The 13,069-nt window shown below is 42.1% G+C and overlaps 1 protein-coding gene across 6 annotated transcripts in view; it reads left to right on the top strand.

The window, feature by feature from the left end:
• Nucleotides 1–13,069, top strand: part of LOC139628098 (protein kinase C-binding protein NELL1-like) — a 245,478-nt gene that overhangs the window by 154,656 nt on the left and 77,753 nt on the right. For all 6 annotated transcript variants that reach the window (XR_011692683.1, XR_011692684.1, XM_071489463.1 and 3 more), the window contains one exon: nt 9,943–10,068. Coding sequence is in view for 4 of the 6 variants with exons in the window: in XM_071489463.1 (XP_071345564.1) it covers nt 9,943–10,068 (126 nt within the window). In the remaining 2 variants the exon portion in view is untranslated. The remainder of the gene's footprint in view (nt 1–9,942; nt 10,069–13,069) is intronic.

Genomic DNA, 13,069 nt, shown 5'->3' with positions numbered 1-13,069 from the left:
CCTGTCAAATGATTGCTGGCTGTCATCGGTGAAGTCACAGCAAGAGCTGTGTTCCTTCTTTGATTCTTCACAGGTTTTCTCTGTATCCTTGGATCTCTTTGGATTTTCCGCCTCTTTCAGTTTCTGCATCTTTTTCTGTCTTTTTGTTCTTTGTCTCTGTTTCTATCTTTGTTTTCCCTCCATTTCCTCTTGTATTTGTGCATCGCTGTCTGTTTCTGTTTGAACCTGTCAGTCGGCCTCTCTCCATCACTCTTCATGATGTGAGTCAGGAACTTTTTGTTAATCCATCATAGTAACCAAAAACATGGTGGAAACTATCGGGATAATAAGTGCTCCACTCCTCCTTGTTGTACCTTTCTTTTCCTATCAGCTACAAGGTGAATGGTGACGGATGGGATGTCGGTTAGATCATGCAGGTTGTTAGCCGCGAGGCATTGCTGTTACCTAGCAACAGCTCCCTAATGGTTGAATCTGGCCAATAATCTGAAACAAGTTCTTATCTGGACTTGCATAATAGTATGTAGATGACCTTCCTGACAAATTTGGATTTGTGTATATGTATATTTATGTGTGTGTGTGTCTGTGTGTGTGTGTGTGAGTTGCATCAACCTGACACTATGAGAAATTCAACCATCTGCTGCTGCTGCTGCCGCCCTACCAACAGTCCTGGGCACGGGGACAATCAAAGGGTGTGTGGGTGTGTGGGTGTGTGGGTGTGTGTGTGTGTGTGTGTGTGTGGGAGGGACTGATACAGCTCATAGAATAGTAATGCATGCTGGCTATGGCTGGGGGAGAAAAACCAAAGTAAAACAGCAGATCTGGTGGAAACACAGTGTGACCGATGTAAGCACACAAACAAACACCACATGTACCAGACCGATGTCAGCGGGTCAAGATGTGTTGACTGTGTTTGGGATGAGATTCTGTTCTCACTTGGTGAAGTTTTGGAGAGCAATTGTTCACTTGTTTCCTGACGTGTTCAACTCTCGACATCAAGGCAAACCGCTGAGACAGTTTTGATTTGATAAACTTTTTTTCCCCCTGGTTTACGGTTGTGATTATTTTGGGCTGTGTTTAATCAGCGGGGAGAAGTTAAACAGTTTGTCTGTGTGATGCTGGCTAGCTAATGTTTACAGTCACTTTACTGCTTCATTATGGTGGACAAGCTGTTGCTGTGTCTTTATTACACTGCTGCACTGAATACAGTCTTACACTTTGATCAGTTTAACCTGTATTAATGACACTGCTGCACTGAATACAGTGCGACTTTTTGACCAGTTTAACCTTTATTTATGGGCTAAGACCATAAAGGCACTGACGATGTGGGCGCTTTGGATCTCGGTGCACCCACTGGCAGTTGTGAGCAACCACAGCGAAATCATACTTTTTGGAGGAATAGTAATGTTTGCCAGTGAAGCTGTTTAGTTAGTAAAATGTATTTATGTAGCACCTTTCAAGAGCAGATGTCTCAAAGTGCTTCACGAGAATAAACAAGCAGTTACGACCAACACAAATACAAGACAGTTTAAAAAAAAGCACTAACAAGTCTAAGCAAGCTGCTTTTGGGAATGAGGAGCAACCAGCAAACTGACCAGAGGACGTCAGACTCCTGCAGGAATTATATGGCAGCAGAAGGCAGGTGCCTGACCATGCCAATGACATCATATCATGAATTTAACGGGAAGCCACTGTAAAGAAATCAGGGTTGGTGTTACATGAGGCCATCTGGATGACTTGGTCAGAAGCCTTGGTGGCAGCATTTTGAACCACTTGTGAGCAGTTCAGGGGATGTATTGCTGAGACAGATGATGGAGGATCTGGCACACTGTCACAGCACTGAGGTTTAACTCTGAGCCAAAATGTGCTGATTTCTATATTCAAATTCCTTGGGGATTATCCAAGTGTCCAGTAGGTTTTGACCACTCTCTGTTTTCACACAAAGATGCAAATTGTGTCATTTTTCACCGTCTCTTGAGTCAGCTGTGGTTGGCTCAGGGGAATGAACATTAAACAAGTGCACAATCATTTCAGAGCTCAGGCCTCTGCAAAGTGGTGAGTGCGACCATAATGGTATGTGCATTAGAGTCTGGATCAAATCTGCTCTATGGGTAATTGCATTACTTTGTTCCTTGTTTAAATAGCTTCAAATTTACCAGTCTGTGTAGGCGTATAGATATGATGTGATGTGATGTGATGTGATGTGATGTGATGTGTGTGTGTGTGTGTGTGTGTGTGTGTGTGTGTGTGTGTGTGTGTGTGTGTGTGTGTGTGTGTGTGTTTACTTTACTTTTTTGTTGATAGTTAGGTTATCTTTTCTTAATTGATGATGGGATTGTTGCTTTGACCAATAAGCTGATGGAGCTGCTCTGATATGTTGTGGTGATGCGATGGTCTTTGCACAGTTTGCAGACTTTATATCTAGTTGTAGACACCCCCAGGATTATGTGCAGCAAATATGGCGTCTCAGGAGAGATATTGCAGCGTTGGTCCCTTGCACAGGTGCCTAAAACTAACCGTGTTTCTTGGCAAGCAACCTCTTGTGTGAATTATGAGTCATCTCTCAGAAGCAAAACTTAAAGTAGTATTGCATCACACTTGCCAACAGTTAACACTGGATTCTATAAAGGTGGCAGAGCAGAAAACGCCGATGAATCATTTCATTCAGTCATGTGGGTAGTTCTGGAAAGTATTAACTAACTATTTTGTTTTGTCATTAAATCTTACCAAGCCTACCAGGTTGGTTGAGGTTTAAGACTTGTGGAAGCAGCCTCTTCTTTAGTCCAGGAGCAGAAGCACATTGATTTCTTCAAGCTAATCGCACATGCTGTGTGTTTCTGATTACAACTATTGGTACACAGGACTCAAATGGTACTTGTGTCCTGAAAACAGGAAATGTACGAATAAATCATGAGTACCCAGCTCAACCCCACTGCTGGCAGCTCATGTCACTGTTTTCCTCTGTCAGCATCTGTGTTTACCTCCCAGCTTCTTACCCGATCTCTCCACAGCTTCCTGATTATCAGCCTGTCACTGGAACAACTCCATTTGTGTGTGTATGTGTGTGTGCAGATCTGCTGGAGGACCCTCCCCATATGTGCATCCCAGCCTGTGTGCTTGGATGTTTGCTAACAAGTTTCACGAAAACTGTGCTCATAGGTGCGAGTGAGGCTCTGACCAGCAGTTACATCAGTATACTTTCTTATATTCTGATGATTAAGTAATCACAGGCTTTAAAGGAAACCTGCTAAAAATCAAGAAATATAACAAATACAGGAACAACTAATAGAAATAGTCCAAAACACATGCAACAACAGTTGCTACACTGGTGGTGCTGCAGGATGCTACAGGGAAGGATGGCTGGATTTGGATCAGCAGCAACCTTACAGACAGACAGAATGATTTCTAAACAGACTTTTTCAAGGAGACAAAAAAAATCAAACCAGTAAGTGAGTGTAGTAAAAAATAAACCTGTTACCCAATCTGTAATACATAAAAGAAATAAAATTTAATATAGACCACATTTCCTCTGTTTATTTTCATTACACAGGAAGCGCTGTTGTTAAACTGTCCAATAAGACATGTATTTGTGATGTATTCAGCTTTACCTTCAGACAAACTGGCAGTAACAAATATTATATTTCACCTCTGAGGTAAAAATTTCATTTACCAAAAGGAATTATATTCATATTTTAAAATGCTGCAGACAAGAGAAGCAGTGGTTGAGGCAGAGATAAGACTGTTCTCCCCGGGATGACAGTGCACATCGTCCAGCTGGTCAACTCGTATACTGTGCTGAACAGGTGAAGATGGTCATTCTATTTTTACACAGTTTATTTTGTGGTGGAGGAAGGAAACCCTCAGATGAATTGACAGAGAACATTGTGCTGTGTGTTGCTTTGTAACTTTGTCTGGGTGAGGTGTGTTGAATGCTGTGCAGATTCATTCCCTGTGCCGATAATATCCCTTTATAAAACATCAAGACAAAGGGATGTGTGTGTGTTTCTTTTGTGATATACATCACACTGCTCCGATAGGAATTCAATAAGACCTCAGCTGCATGACAGTCTGTTAAACTGTGAGGAATAATGCACACTGTGCTGCCTCCTCCTAATACATGGATTTCTTTTAGTTAGTGGGTACCCAGGCTTTGCAGTAAGTACACCTGTGTGAACACTCACAGAGCACCTGTCATCTATGTAAACTGTTCCGCTCTGTCTGACAGAAGGAGTCTGCCACAGTCTCCGTCTTCAGAGTGTCTGTCTGAAACTCTGTCAGTGTGCGGCTCAGTGAGTGGCAGCTTCTCGTTGGAGCTGCAGAGTGACGGATGTATAAAACCACCTTGCTCACACTGTTTCTTCCTCCTGATAGAGAACCACACCATCATTCGGTTTCCCAACCCATGAGCTGTTCTCTGCACCGACAATGCGTGCATCGTGTTCCTCAGCAGGCTGTAATCTGCTCAGCCCGAGCACTTCCTGCTCTGTATGCGTCTTCTGGAAGAACAACAATGGTGATAAGTGTTGCTGCTCTCTGAAGGCCCTCTAATTAAATGCATCAGTAGTTCATTTTCTCCCCTAACTCCAGGAGCGGACACGCAACATTTGAGAGAGGTGTAGCGCCGCGCTGCATGTTGATTGTTGTTTTTGTGTTTGATTTGTTTGCAGCACGGAAAGATAAGGAGCATGTTGTCGTTGAGTTCAGCCCCCCTGTGCAGTGCATGCCCTCATTCTGGAGATGAAACCACCCATCATGAAATTTGCGCTTCATCGTGGCTCACTTCATATTGCAGGATGATATTGCAGCTCTTTTCGAGTTTGTGTTAGCAGTCCAAGGTCCCGCTGCCGCATAGCACGGTGGGAAATATCTGAGCTCACTTTCCTACTTTACAAGTCGAAGTTGTTGAAAGCAATGCTTTGTATAAGACTCAATTATCATGGTGTGTAATTGCTGGCTGAGATTAATTCCCCCCTTCAGAGGCTGCCGTTTTCCTGCTGTTCATTCTTATACGATATGAAAAACATCATCCGCACAGGGATAAAAGTCCATCACAGCGACTAGAAGAAACTTTTTTCTTTTATACTCATTTAACTATGCTGAGTGAGAGTTTTGTGTTACGCTATGCTCTGATGCCTGTCAGTCCTCTGACACACACAAAAAAAAAATGTGTCCCCAGATTCAAAGAAAAAAAATCTTCAAACACGTGTTGCCAAAGAAACTGAAGTTTCTAAACCAAAAACCACTAAAGCAGAACAGTAAGGTGAACAACTGAAGTCCTGAAAATTAGATCGATGTTCATATATACTGTGCAAGTAACCAGGCGAGCTGGGTGTTACTAAATCATAGAGGTGTTCATGCATTGTAATGGCATCAAAACCTTGGTAGGAATTTAGGTTTTGCTGCATTTGCACCAGAGAGACAGGATCCCTGTAGAGACAGAGATACTGGGATGAATGTGAGATCATCTGATGACAGAGCAAACCCCATAAAGTGAAGTGTGTTTGTTTGGATTTTAATGAAGATGAGGGTCAGCATTCTCCTGGCCTCATCAAGGAACCATCCGTCTCATCAGTCTCTCTCATTTGTGCCTGACAGACACTGCAAATAAATGGGAGTCAGAGACAGTTGCTGCTCTGATGTACAGTGTGGGCGTAGGCTCACACTGTTAGGGTTATACTTTAAAACCATTATAACAGTGAACTATTTACTGTCGTGTGCATTAGAGAATAACTGAGGATCATGTATATGCTGTAACTTAGAATGACGTGAGTGTTATTGCTGAAAGTGATAGTCCTTGTTATTTGATGTAAGGTAGTTTGAGGTCAGTGTATTACCTGCAGTAGATTCAGATAAGTCTGCTCCCAGTTTGGAGAAGCAGCAGGAGCACTGGCACAGGAACTGAGTGATGAGCTGCTGTGGACGGGGCCATCTGCAGAAACACGTTGTACTCACTTTTAGTCAGTTTAAGAGTCCACTTTATTTTGAATATTTTCAGAGCTTTATCTTGCTACAGTACATGCCATATTACTCTGCAGGTCAGCTGTTTGAGGCAGACAGAGCTAAGCATAAGTAGATTGATTATAATATTTACTATTCTTTTAATTTTAATTGAACTTATTTATTTTATTTTGAAGGAATATTTCATTGAAACTGAAACGGCAATCCTTGCACACACAATACCATAACGTATTGGTAACGCAGTAAAGCTCAACACAGTTAAACAATATTGTTTGCTGTCTAAATTTTTCCATCATTAAGTTAACTCAAACTGTTGCTGTGCTGTGTAATGTCTTAATTTGATACATTTTGATTTCATTACAAACTGCGCTGTGAGACTTGAGACCTGCATATAGGCATAATACTTTCTGTAAAAATGCCTAATATTGGAAAATATTTTCCTGGCTGACTCTGTTTCACTTGTTTCAGTGGAGTCCAATGAGGAAAACAAAAAGCTGATTAGCTGTTTACACCTAGTGCATTAGCAAAAATAAATGAAATATCCAGTTCTCTTTCAACACAGTGCGTGTGCGTGCATGCCTGTATGCTGAAAGCAATGCTCTGTGCAACCCTCAATTACCATGGTGTGTAATTGCTGGGTGAGATTAACTTTTGGGTACAGGAAAATGGAGAGAGAGAGAGAGAGTGAGAGAGAGAGAGGTCAGAGAAGAGGGGAATGCTGATTTCCTGTGTATATGTGTGAGGACACATCTGCTGAGACAGTGACGAGGTTTGTATCCAGAGGGGAAATGATGCTTTGAAGGAAACAGTTGTAGTCTTCTCCAAAACAATTTACCAGACTCTACCACACTTTACCAGGGGTCACTTTTGTTTTACCATGTGTACATGAATGAGTAATTTGTGCTTTCACATTAGTGTCAACTGATTTCACAGGGTTAGGGGGTTACTACTCCAGTCAGATGGGGAGGAGCTGTGAGAGTTATAGCAGATTTGTTTCAGTGTTTATTTCCCTACAAATACTGAATTTATTTTCTCATATTAACAGTCAGGAGAGGCAAACCAAGCAGAGGCTTGGGGCTCGCAAGGGGATGGGGCCCCTGGTGGCCTCTCATAGTGGCACATTTTGCAATGACAACTATAAACCCCCGTACCCTCCCTTAAAGACACTAAAAAAATCCTGAAACTATGAATATGCAAATATTTTTCATTTTAAAAAAATCTATTGCAGGACACAAGTGAGCTCTATTAGCCTGCATATAACAGAAGCAATATCACCGCAACCTTCCGTCCACTACAAAGTTGAGTGCATCAAATTTACCATAGAGGCTCATCATAGATAGAAAATTTGAGAATATAAAGTAAAGGCAATAGAAATATCTGCAGTGGTGCAAATCTATAACAGAATATATAATAATATAAGTAAAATGAGAAATAAACTGCACCTAATAGAACAAGCCTGAAAACTTAACAATATTAGAGTTTTGCACCCACACAATTTCTAAGATAAATCGAGCTTCTGACTGTCAACATTCTCAACTTATAATAATTAGATGTAAAACTTTCTGTGCAAACTTTTCTTATTTTCCTCTTAACTGAGCAATGATCCATGTTTAATGGTAAATATCTGAGATCTGACTCACCACAATCAAATCAATTGTTCCTTTTCCAAACACCATTCGATCTGTTAACCGCATTTCACAGAATTCTTTTCATGAGGGATTTTTTTCAAATGACCTGAGTTACAGTCTGAAAACCTAGAAAGAAAATTGATCAACAATTCAGATTTTGTTAAGTGTAAAACCTCAGGGAAAGTTTTACACACACTCCTCTCTTTGACTTCTCAAACTTTCATCATTGTGAGGAGAGAAAAGAATGTGGTCAATAGTTCTGAGTTGGTCTCTGTATTTGTTTCGATCTCTCTCACACTGAGGCAGCAGCTTCATCTGGTGGGCTTCGGAATAAAGCATGAGCTGCTGATAGAAGCCGGTCAGCTGCAGCGGCTCAGGTCCTGGACCACATTAACTGACACACACGTAATCTGGGTTGATTTGAGTAAAGAAAGTACAGGTGGTTTCAGTCAGCACACATAGAAAACTCTTCTCTCTTTCTGTCTCAAAGCATCCAGACACTTCATATCCAAACACACAGTCTCTCTCCCCCAGACACACAAATACACACAGAGGGATGAGCTGGTGCACACACACACACACACACACACACACACACACACACACACACACACACACACACAGTCCTATCTTGCCTTATTTTTAGCTGGCCTGCCACCCCCACCCCACCACCACCAGTCCTGACCTACATCACAGCATGAATAAAGCAGCAGAGAGATGAAGAAAGTGAGCTCAGAAGGGTGGAGGGAGAGGAGGAGGATGAGGTCTGGGGTGGGGGGGGTGGAGGAGGAAGGAGGGAGAGACAGAGAGAGAGACACACACCAGCAAATCCAGAAAAATGAATTCCCCCCTGTGTGAAATGACAGTTCCAGTTCTGTCAGCAGACCTCACCTGCTCCGTCTACTCCCAGAGGAGGCTGCAGAGGGCGAACATGCACTCATACACACACACACGCACGCACACACACACACACACACACACCTTCAGACACACATACACAATTACAAACACAGGGGATACAGGACCACGGAACAACAGAGTTCAGAAAAGCCTCATCATGTCTCCAGAATTGACAGCAGATGCTTTTCCCACTGTAAATGGAAGCTGACAAAGGCAGCGAGCTCTTTGAATTATTGAGGCTGTGTGTTGGCGACATCACAGGCCTAGCCATCATCGGGCTTGAACGACGCTTCAGTGCCTCTCGCCAATAAAGCGTAATCAAATGAGCAGCTCTCAGGGTGGAGTAGTGCTTCAGGACAAGATGGAGATTGGATTCAGGTACTGTTTGGCGGCCTCAAAGCACTCGAATAAGTTACATGTTTTTGATGTAGCAGATCAGTGCTTTCTGTGCTGAAGGCCGGCAAAGCTTTGTACGCCTGAATACACAATCCGTCTCTCTTTGATTGTGCAATTCAACACTCTACTGTACACTCTCCAAGGATGAAATTTACCAAGAAAAAAAACCTCTGGGTGTTGCATGTAAGTCAATTACATACTTCATACAAATTTATTCTGTTGTAAGGGGAAAGTGTGAGCTGAAAACCTCAAAGCTGGAATGTATTTATCCAAGGACAGGATATGGAAATACTCTCCTCACTCTCTCTTTCCCTTAAGTGTTGCATACAGAGTCCCTTAAGTGGTGGAGAGGCCTGTTAGCCTGAGGAAACCAGCTCTCTGCTGCTCACTTCCACATAAATACACTGTATCGTATACATACATGCACACACACACACACACACAAATTTAGACCCTTCTGCATAACACCTCCCTTGTGTATTTCCGATCCCATTTCATCAGCAGTCATCCTGCTCGGCTAATGCCTCGCTGAGCTCTGTGTTTTAATGCTCATACAATGTCTTTCAAGCTACATTAGGAAGAGAAGGATTCTGTGTATGAAGAGAGGCTGTAATATATCAAGATATTAGTGGGACATTATGGGTGTTAGGAAAGATGCTGCTCTCGCTTCTCCTCTGTCCTCTTCAGTTTGTATGTGCTCATCCCATTTTTCCTTTCTGTTTTTTCCTTTCTTGTCTTTTCTTTCTTCCTCTAACTGAGCACCAGACAAAGACAGAGACAAGGAAAAGTTGCCTTCTTTGCCTGTGAGGTTGGGGAGTGACAGAAATTTTTAGGACTCATTTTTTGGAATAGTAACGCTCTGATTAATACCTGTAAGAAACAAGTGAATGCCCTGAAACTGTGCTTTTGTAATGTGATTAAATCCGCAGTGTTGAATCAGTTCAATGAGCTGCACCCACCTGCTTCATCAGTCGCCCGAGGAGCCTCTCTGTGTGTTTCCTCCTGAGTGTGTCCCTGTATCAGGGAGTTATTAATCCACTGTATCTGCTCTGTTTGTTCTCAGATATTGATGAGTGTGCGACCCAGATGCATTACTGCCAGTCCAACACGGTGTGTGTCAACCTGCCCGGCAGCCATCGCTGTGACTGTCTGCCAGGCTTCATCAGGGTGGATGAATACTCCTGCACTGGTAAAGTCTGCGTGCTTGCAAAGACATTACTGAATCATCTTGTCTTATTACATAATAAATAATAATAATAATTAATAATACACACACATATAACTGTCAAAACTAATTTGTGATATGCTGTTTATTTTTACTTTAATTAGGAGGGAAGAAAGGAAAGGTTATACAATAGATGTTGTTTTAGTGTTGTTTATGTCAGGAAGTATTAGGCTCTCTTTATGAATTGACCTGTTGAATGTGTGATGTGTTTGTGTTTTGGAGGAATGAGCATCGCTGAATGTTTTATGATGTTGTTCTCACTACAACTTTGTGAAATCAGTTTTAAATCTTCTCCCGCCTCCAAGTCTTCCACGGGATCACTGCAAAACTGTGCTGGAGTTTTGGATCTCCACCTTAGTTTGGGCAACTTTGACAGCAAACAGTGGTTGGAAGCTGAGATCAGCTCACATAGCTAGCTTTTGATCTTATTTTCTTCAGAAGTTGTTGAGAAAAAATATAATAAATGTGCTGAACTGAACAAAGAGTGATCCAGTGTGATGAGGCTGGAGCCTGCAGGGCAGTTTCCCAGTGGCTAGTGAGCTGGAGCTCTTCACCTGTAGTGAATGTGTTTACAGTTGGTTATAGTTATAATTTTCATTTATATAACTGTCTTTTACTATCTATCACAGAATGAGGTAGCATAATGGTGGTTGAGCCTATGACCCACTGATTGCATTTTACAGTTTTATGAACTGGCTGTCGGGTATGAATTCCACACAAAATCACAAGGAACATGAGTCATTAATACAAAGTTAGTGACACGTGTCCCATCACCCAGGAGTTATAGCAGAACTCCAGGAGTTAACTATTGGGTGCACAAGTGTGGCACAAAAACAAACCTGCAATCACTGTGCGTGGCCACAAGTGTCGCCAAAGGTAACAAAACACAGATCTTGGAGATTGCTACTTTAACCCGGCTAAGAGTGGGACTCTAGCCAGAGCAGTGTTGGTTGTTCATAGCTTGTCCAGAGTGAAACGTTTCAACAACTAATTGATGGATTTCATCCTGTGGGGAACATGAATTAATGCGTGAATTGTACTAACTTTAGTGATCCCCTCCATCATCAGATCAAACCCAGTAAGATTCCCTGTGGCCTTGTGTTAAGTTGCACTCGACAGAGATCACACTCTTGAAACGGTGATCTCACACTTGTGGCATTTGCAACTTTGCGCTTGGCAGGGCAGGTAATTTTGGCAAACATCAGGACACAGTGGCAGCATGCTTCATCTGTCAGGTTTTAGCAAATTCACACTGGTGCAACCTACATGTAAGAAACTGACTAAAAATAGCAACACACAATGTAGTTCTCCTCTGTAAGTAAAAACACAGAAGTATTATCAAAAGTATAAAAATGAAAAATGCTTATCATACCATATATATTACTATATTTAATGGATTGGATGGATGGAAATAATCATATCTTTGTATGAAAAATCTGACTTCAGCTAAAGAAAGTTGATGAGATGACTGAATAAGTTGATTATTTGTTGTGGTTCTCTCACTGGCCCACACTAGTGTGCAGTTGGAAACTGTGAGCCTGGCTCACATCGCACGGCTCTGTGACTGCGATGCTGTGTCTTTTGTTGTCTGAAATTAAAGTGTGCAAAGAAGTGAATGCCAACTGATTGGTGAAAACCCCTGCATCTGTCTTTTTAAAGGTTGGGAGAATCAGCGCACAGTCGAACAAGAACGGGTGATTGCAGCTATTCAGCTTTTTTTTAATGGCTTGTCTACCACAAATATTCTGATCAAAAGGATCATGTTTCCTCCACATCCCTGACCTTCTCAGAGCTGAATGTCAGGTCAAAGTATGGAAGGAATTTCACCAACACCTACTTACCTACTTTTAACAACAAAATGCAAATTTTCTGCCCAAGCTTATCTCTGTGGATCTCAAGCTATTTCTCACCATACAATTCAGTGACATCTGCTGTGGCATAGCTGGCTTACAGTGTTTTATTTTTTTTTATTTTATTTTTTTTTCTCTAAAGGGGTTTAGAGCAGCATGTTTTCTCTGGAGTGAATAGGATGTGCTTGGTTGCTGCTCAGTGTTCCTCCGGAGAAGTGTTCTTTAATTAGCTCAGAGTTGGCAGCCACGCGGGGACAGGGATCCATGGACAATCAATCTATTTTGCAGCTTGTAAACTGTCCTGGCTGCTTTCTGGGAGCCCAAGGAGCACTCTCTACATCTGCTGGGAGAGATAAATCCTTTCTGTTTCCTTTTCCCTCTTCCTGCTTCTCCGTCAGCTTCTTCCCGCAGGTTTCACATCCTCCTGCATGAATGTAAAACAGAGTTAGCGTCTACGGTGCAGGGGAAGGTGTCTGCTCATATTTCACCACGCTAACACGATTGCCCATTAGCTCCTGTAATTGGTGCGTTGTGCTCAAATCTGTATTGTTATTCTGTATTGTGTCTGTGGATCTGGAAAGGCTTTTGGTAATTATACTGTTGTCACTGCATTAAGCAGGACACACGCAGACATGGCAGAAACCATTCTGTGAGTAAACAAAGAAAATTGCAAGACCTTGGAGCATTAAGCGAATAACAAGGATAACTTTTTTTTTTAGGGGCTTACACTTTTAGGGGCTTCAGTGGCTGTTTGGATTGCATGGAGTCAAAGTAGCCTCAGTGAATTGGTGGAGCTGTGATACCATGAAGGAAGAAAGCCAATGTTAACAGCTGTTTACTTACCAGTCTATAACAAATGTTTAGCATCAAACTTCATTCCTTTATTCACCAAGAGCTGTCTCCAGCAGTGGAAAGCAACAGCAATGTTAACTCTTGTCTTCAAGTTAGCACGCTAACTGCAGCCTCCACTGTGCCCTGACGATGTAGCGCTGCTCAGAGGGCGCATTATAAAGACAATGATGGACGAAACTCTTGTCGAGTAACAACTTGACAATCACCACCACCTGCTCCCAGAAAGAAACCTAGTTCAGCAGCTTAGAAAAATTACAAATAGT

This window comes from Trachinotus anak, unplaced genomic scaffold (assembly GCF_046630095.1).
Source record: "Trachinotus anak isolate AG129_WGS33_773 ecotype Australia unplaced genomic scaffold, CSIRO_AGI_Tana_v1 ptg000011l, whole genome shotgun sequence".
NCBI classification, from domain to species: Eukaryota; Metazoa; Chordata; class Actinopteri; order Carangiformes; family Carangidae; genus Trachinotus; species Trachinotus anak.
Note: the sequence above shows the minus strand (reverse complement) of the source record. Positions and strands in the feature narration are given on the sequence as shown.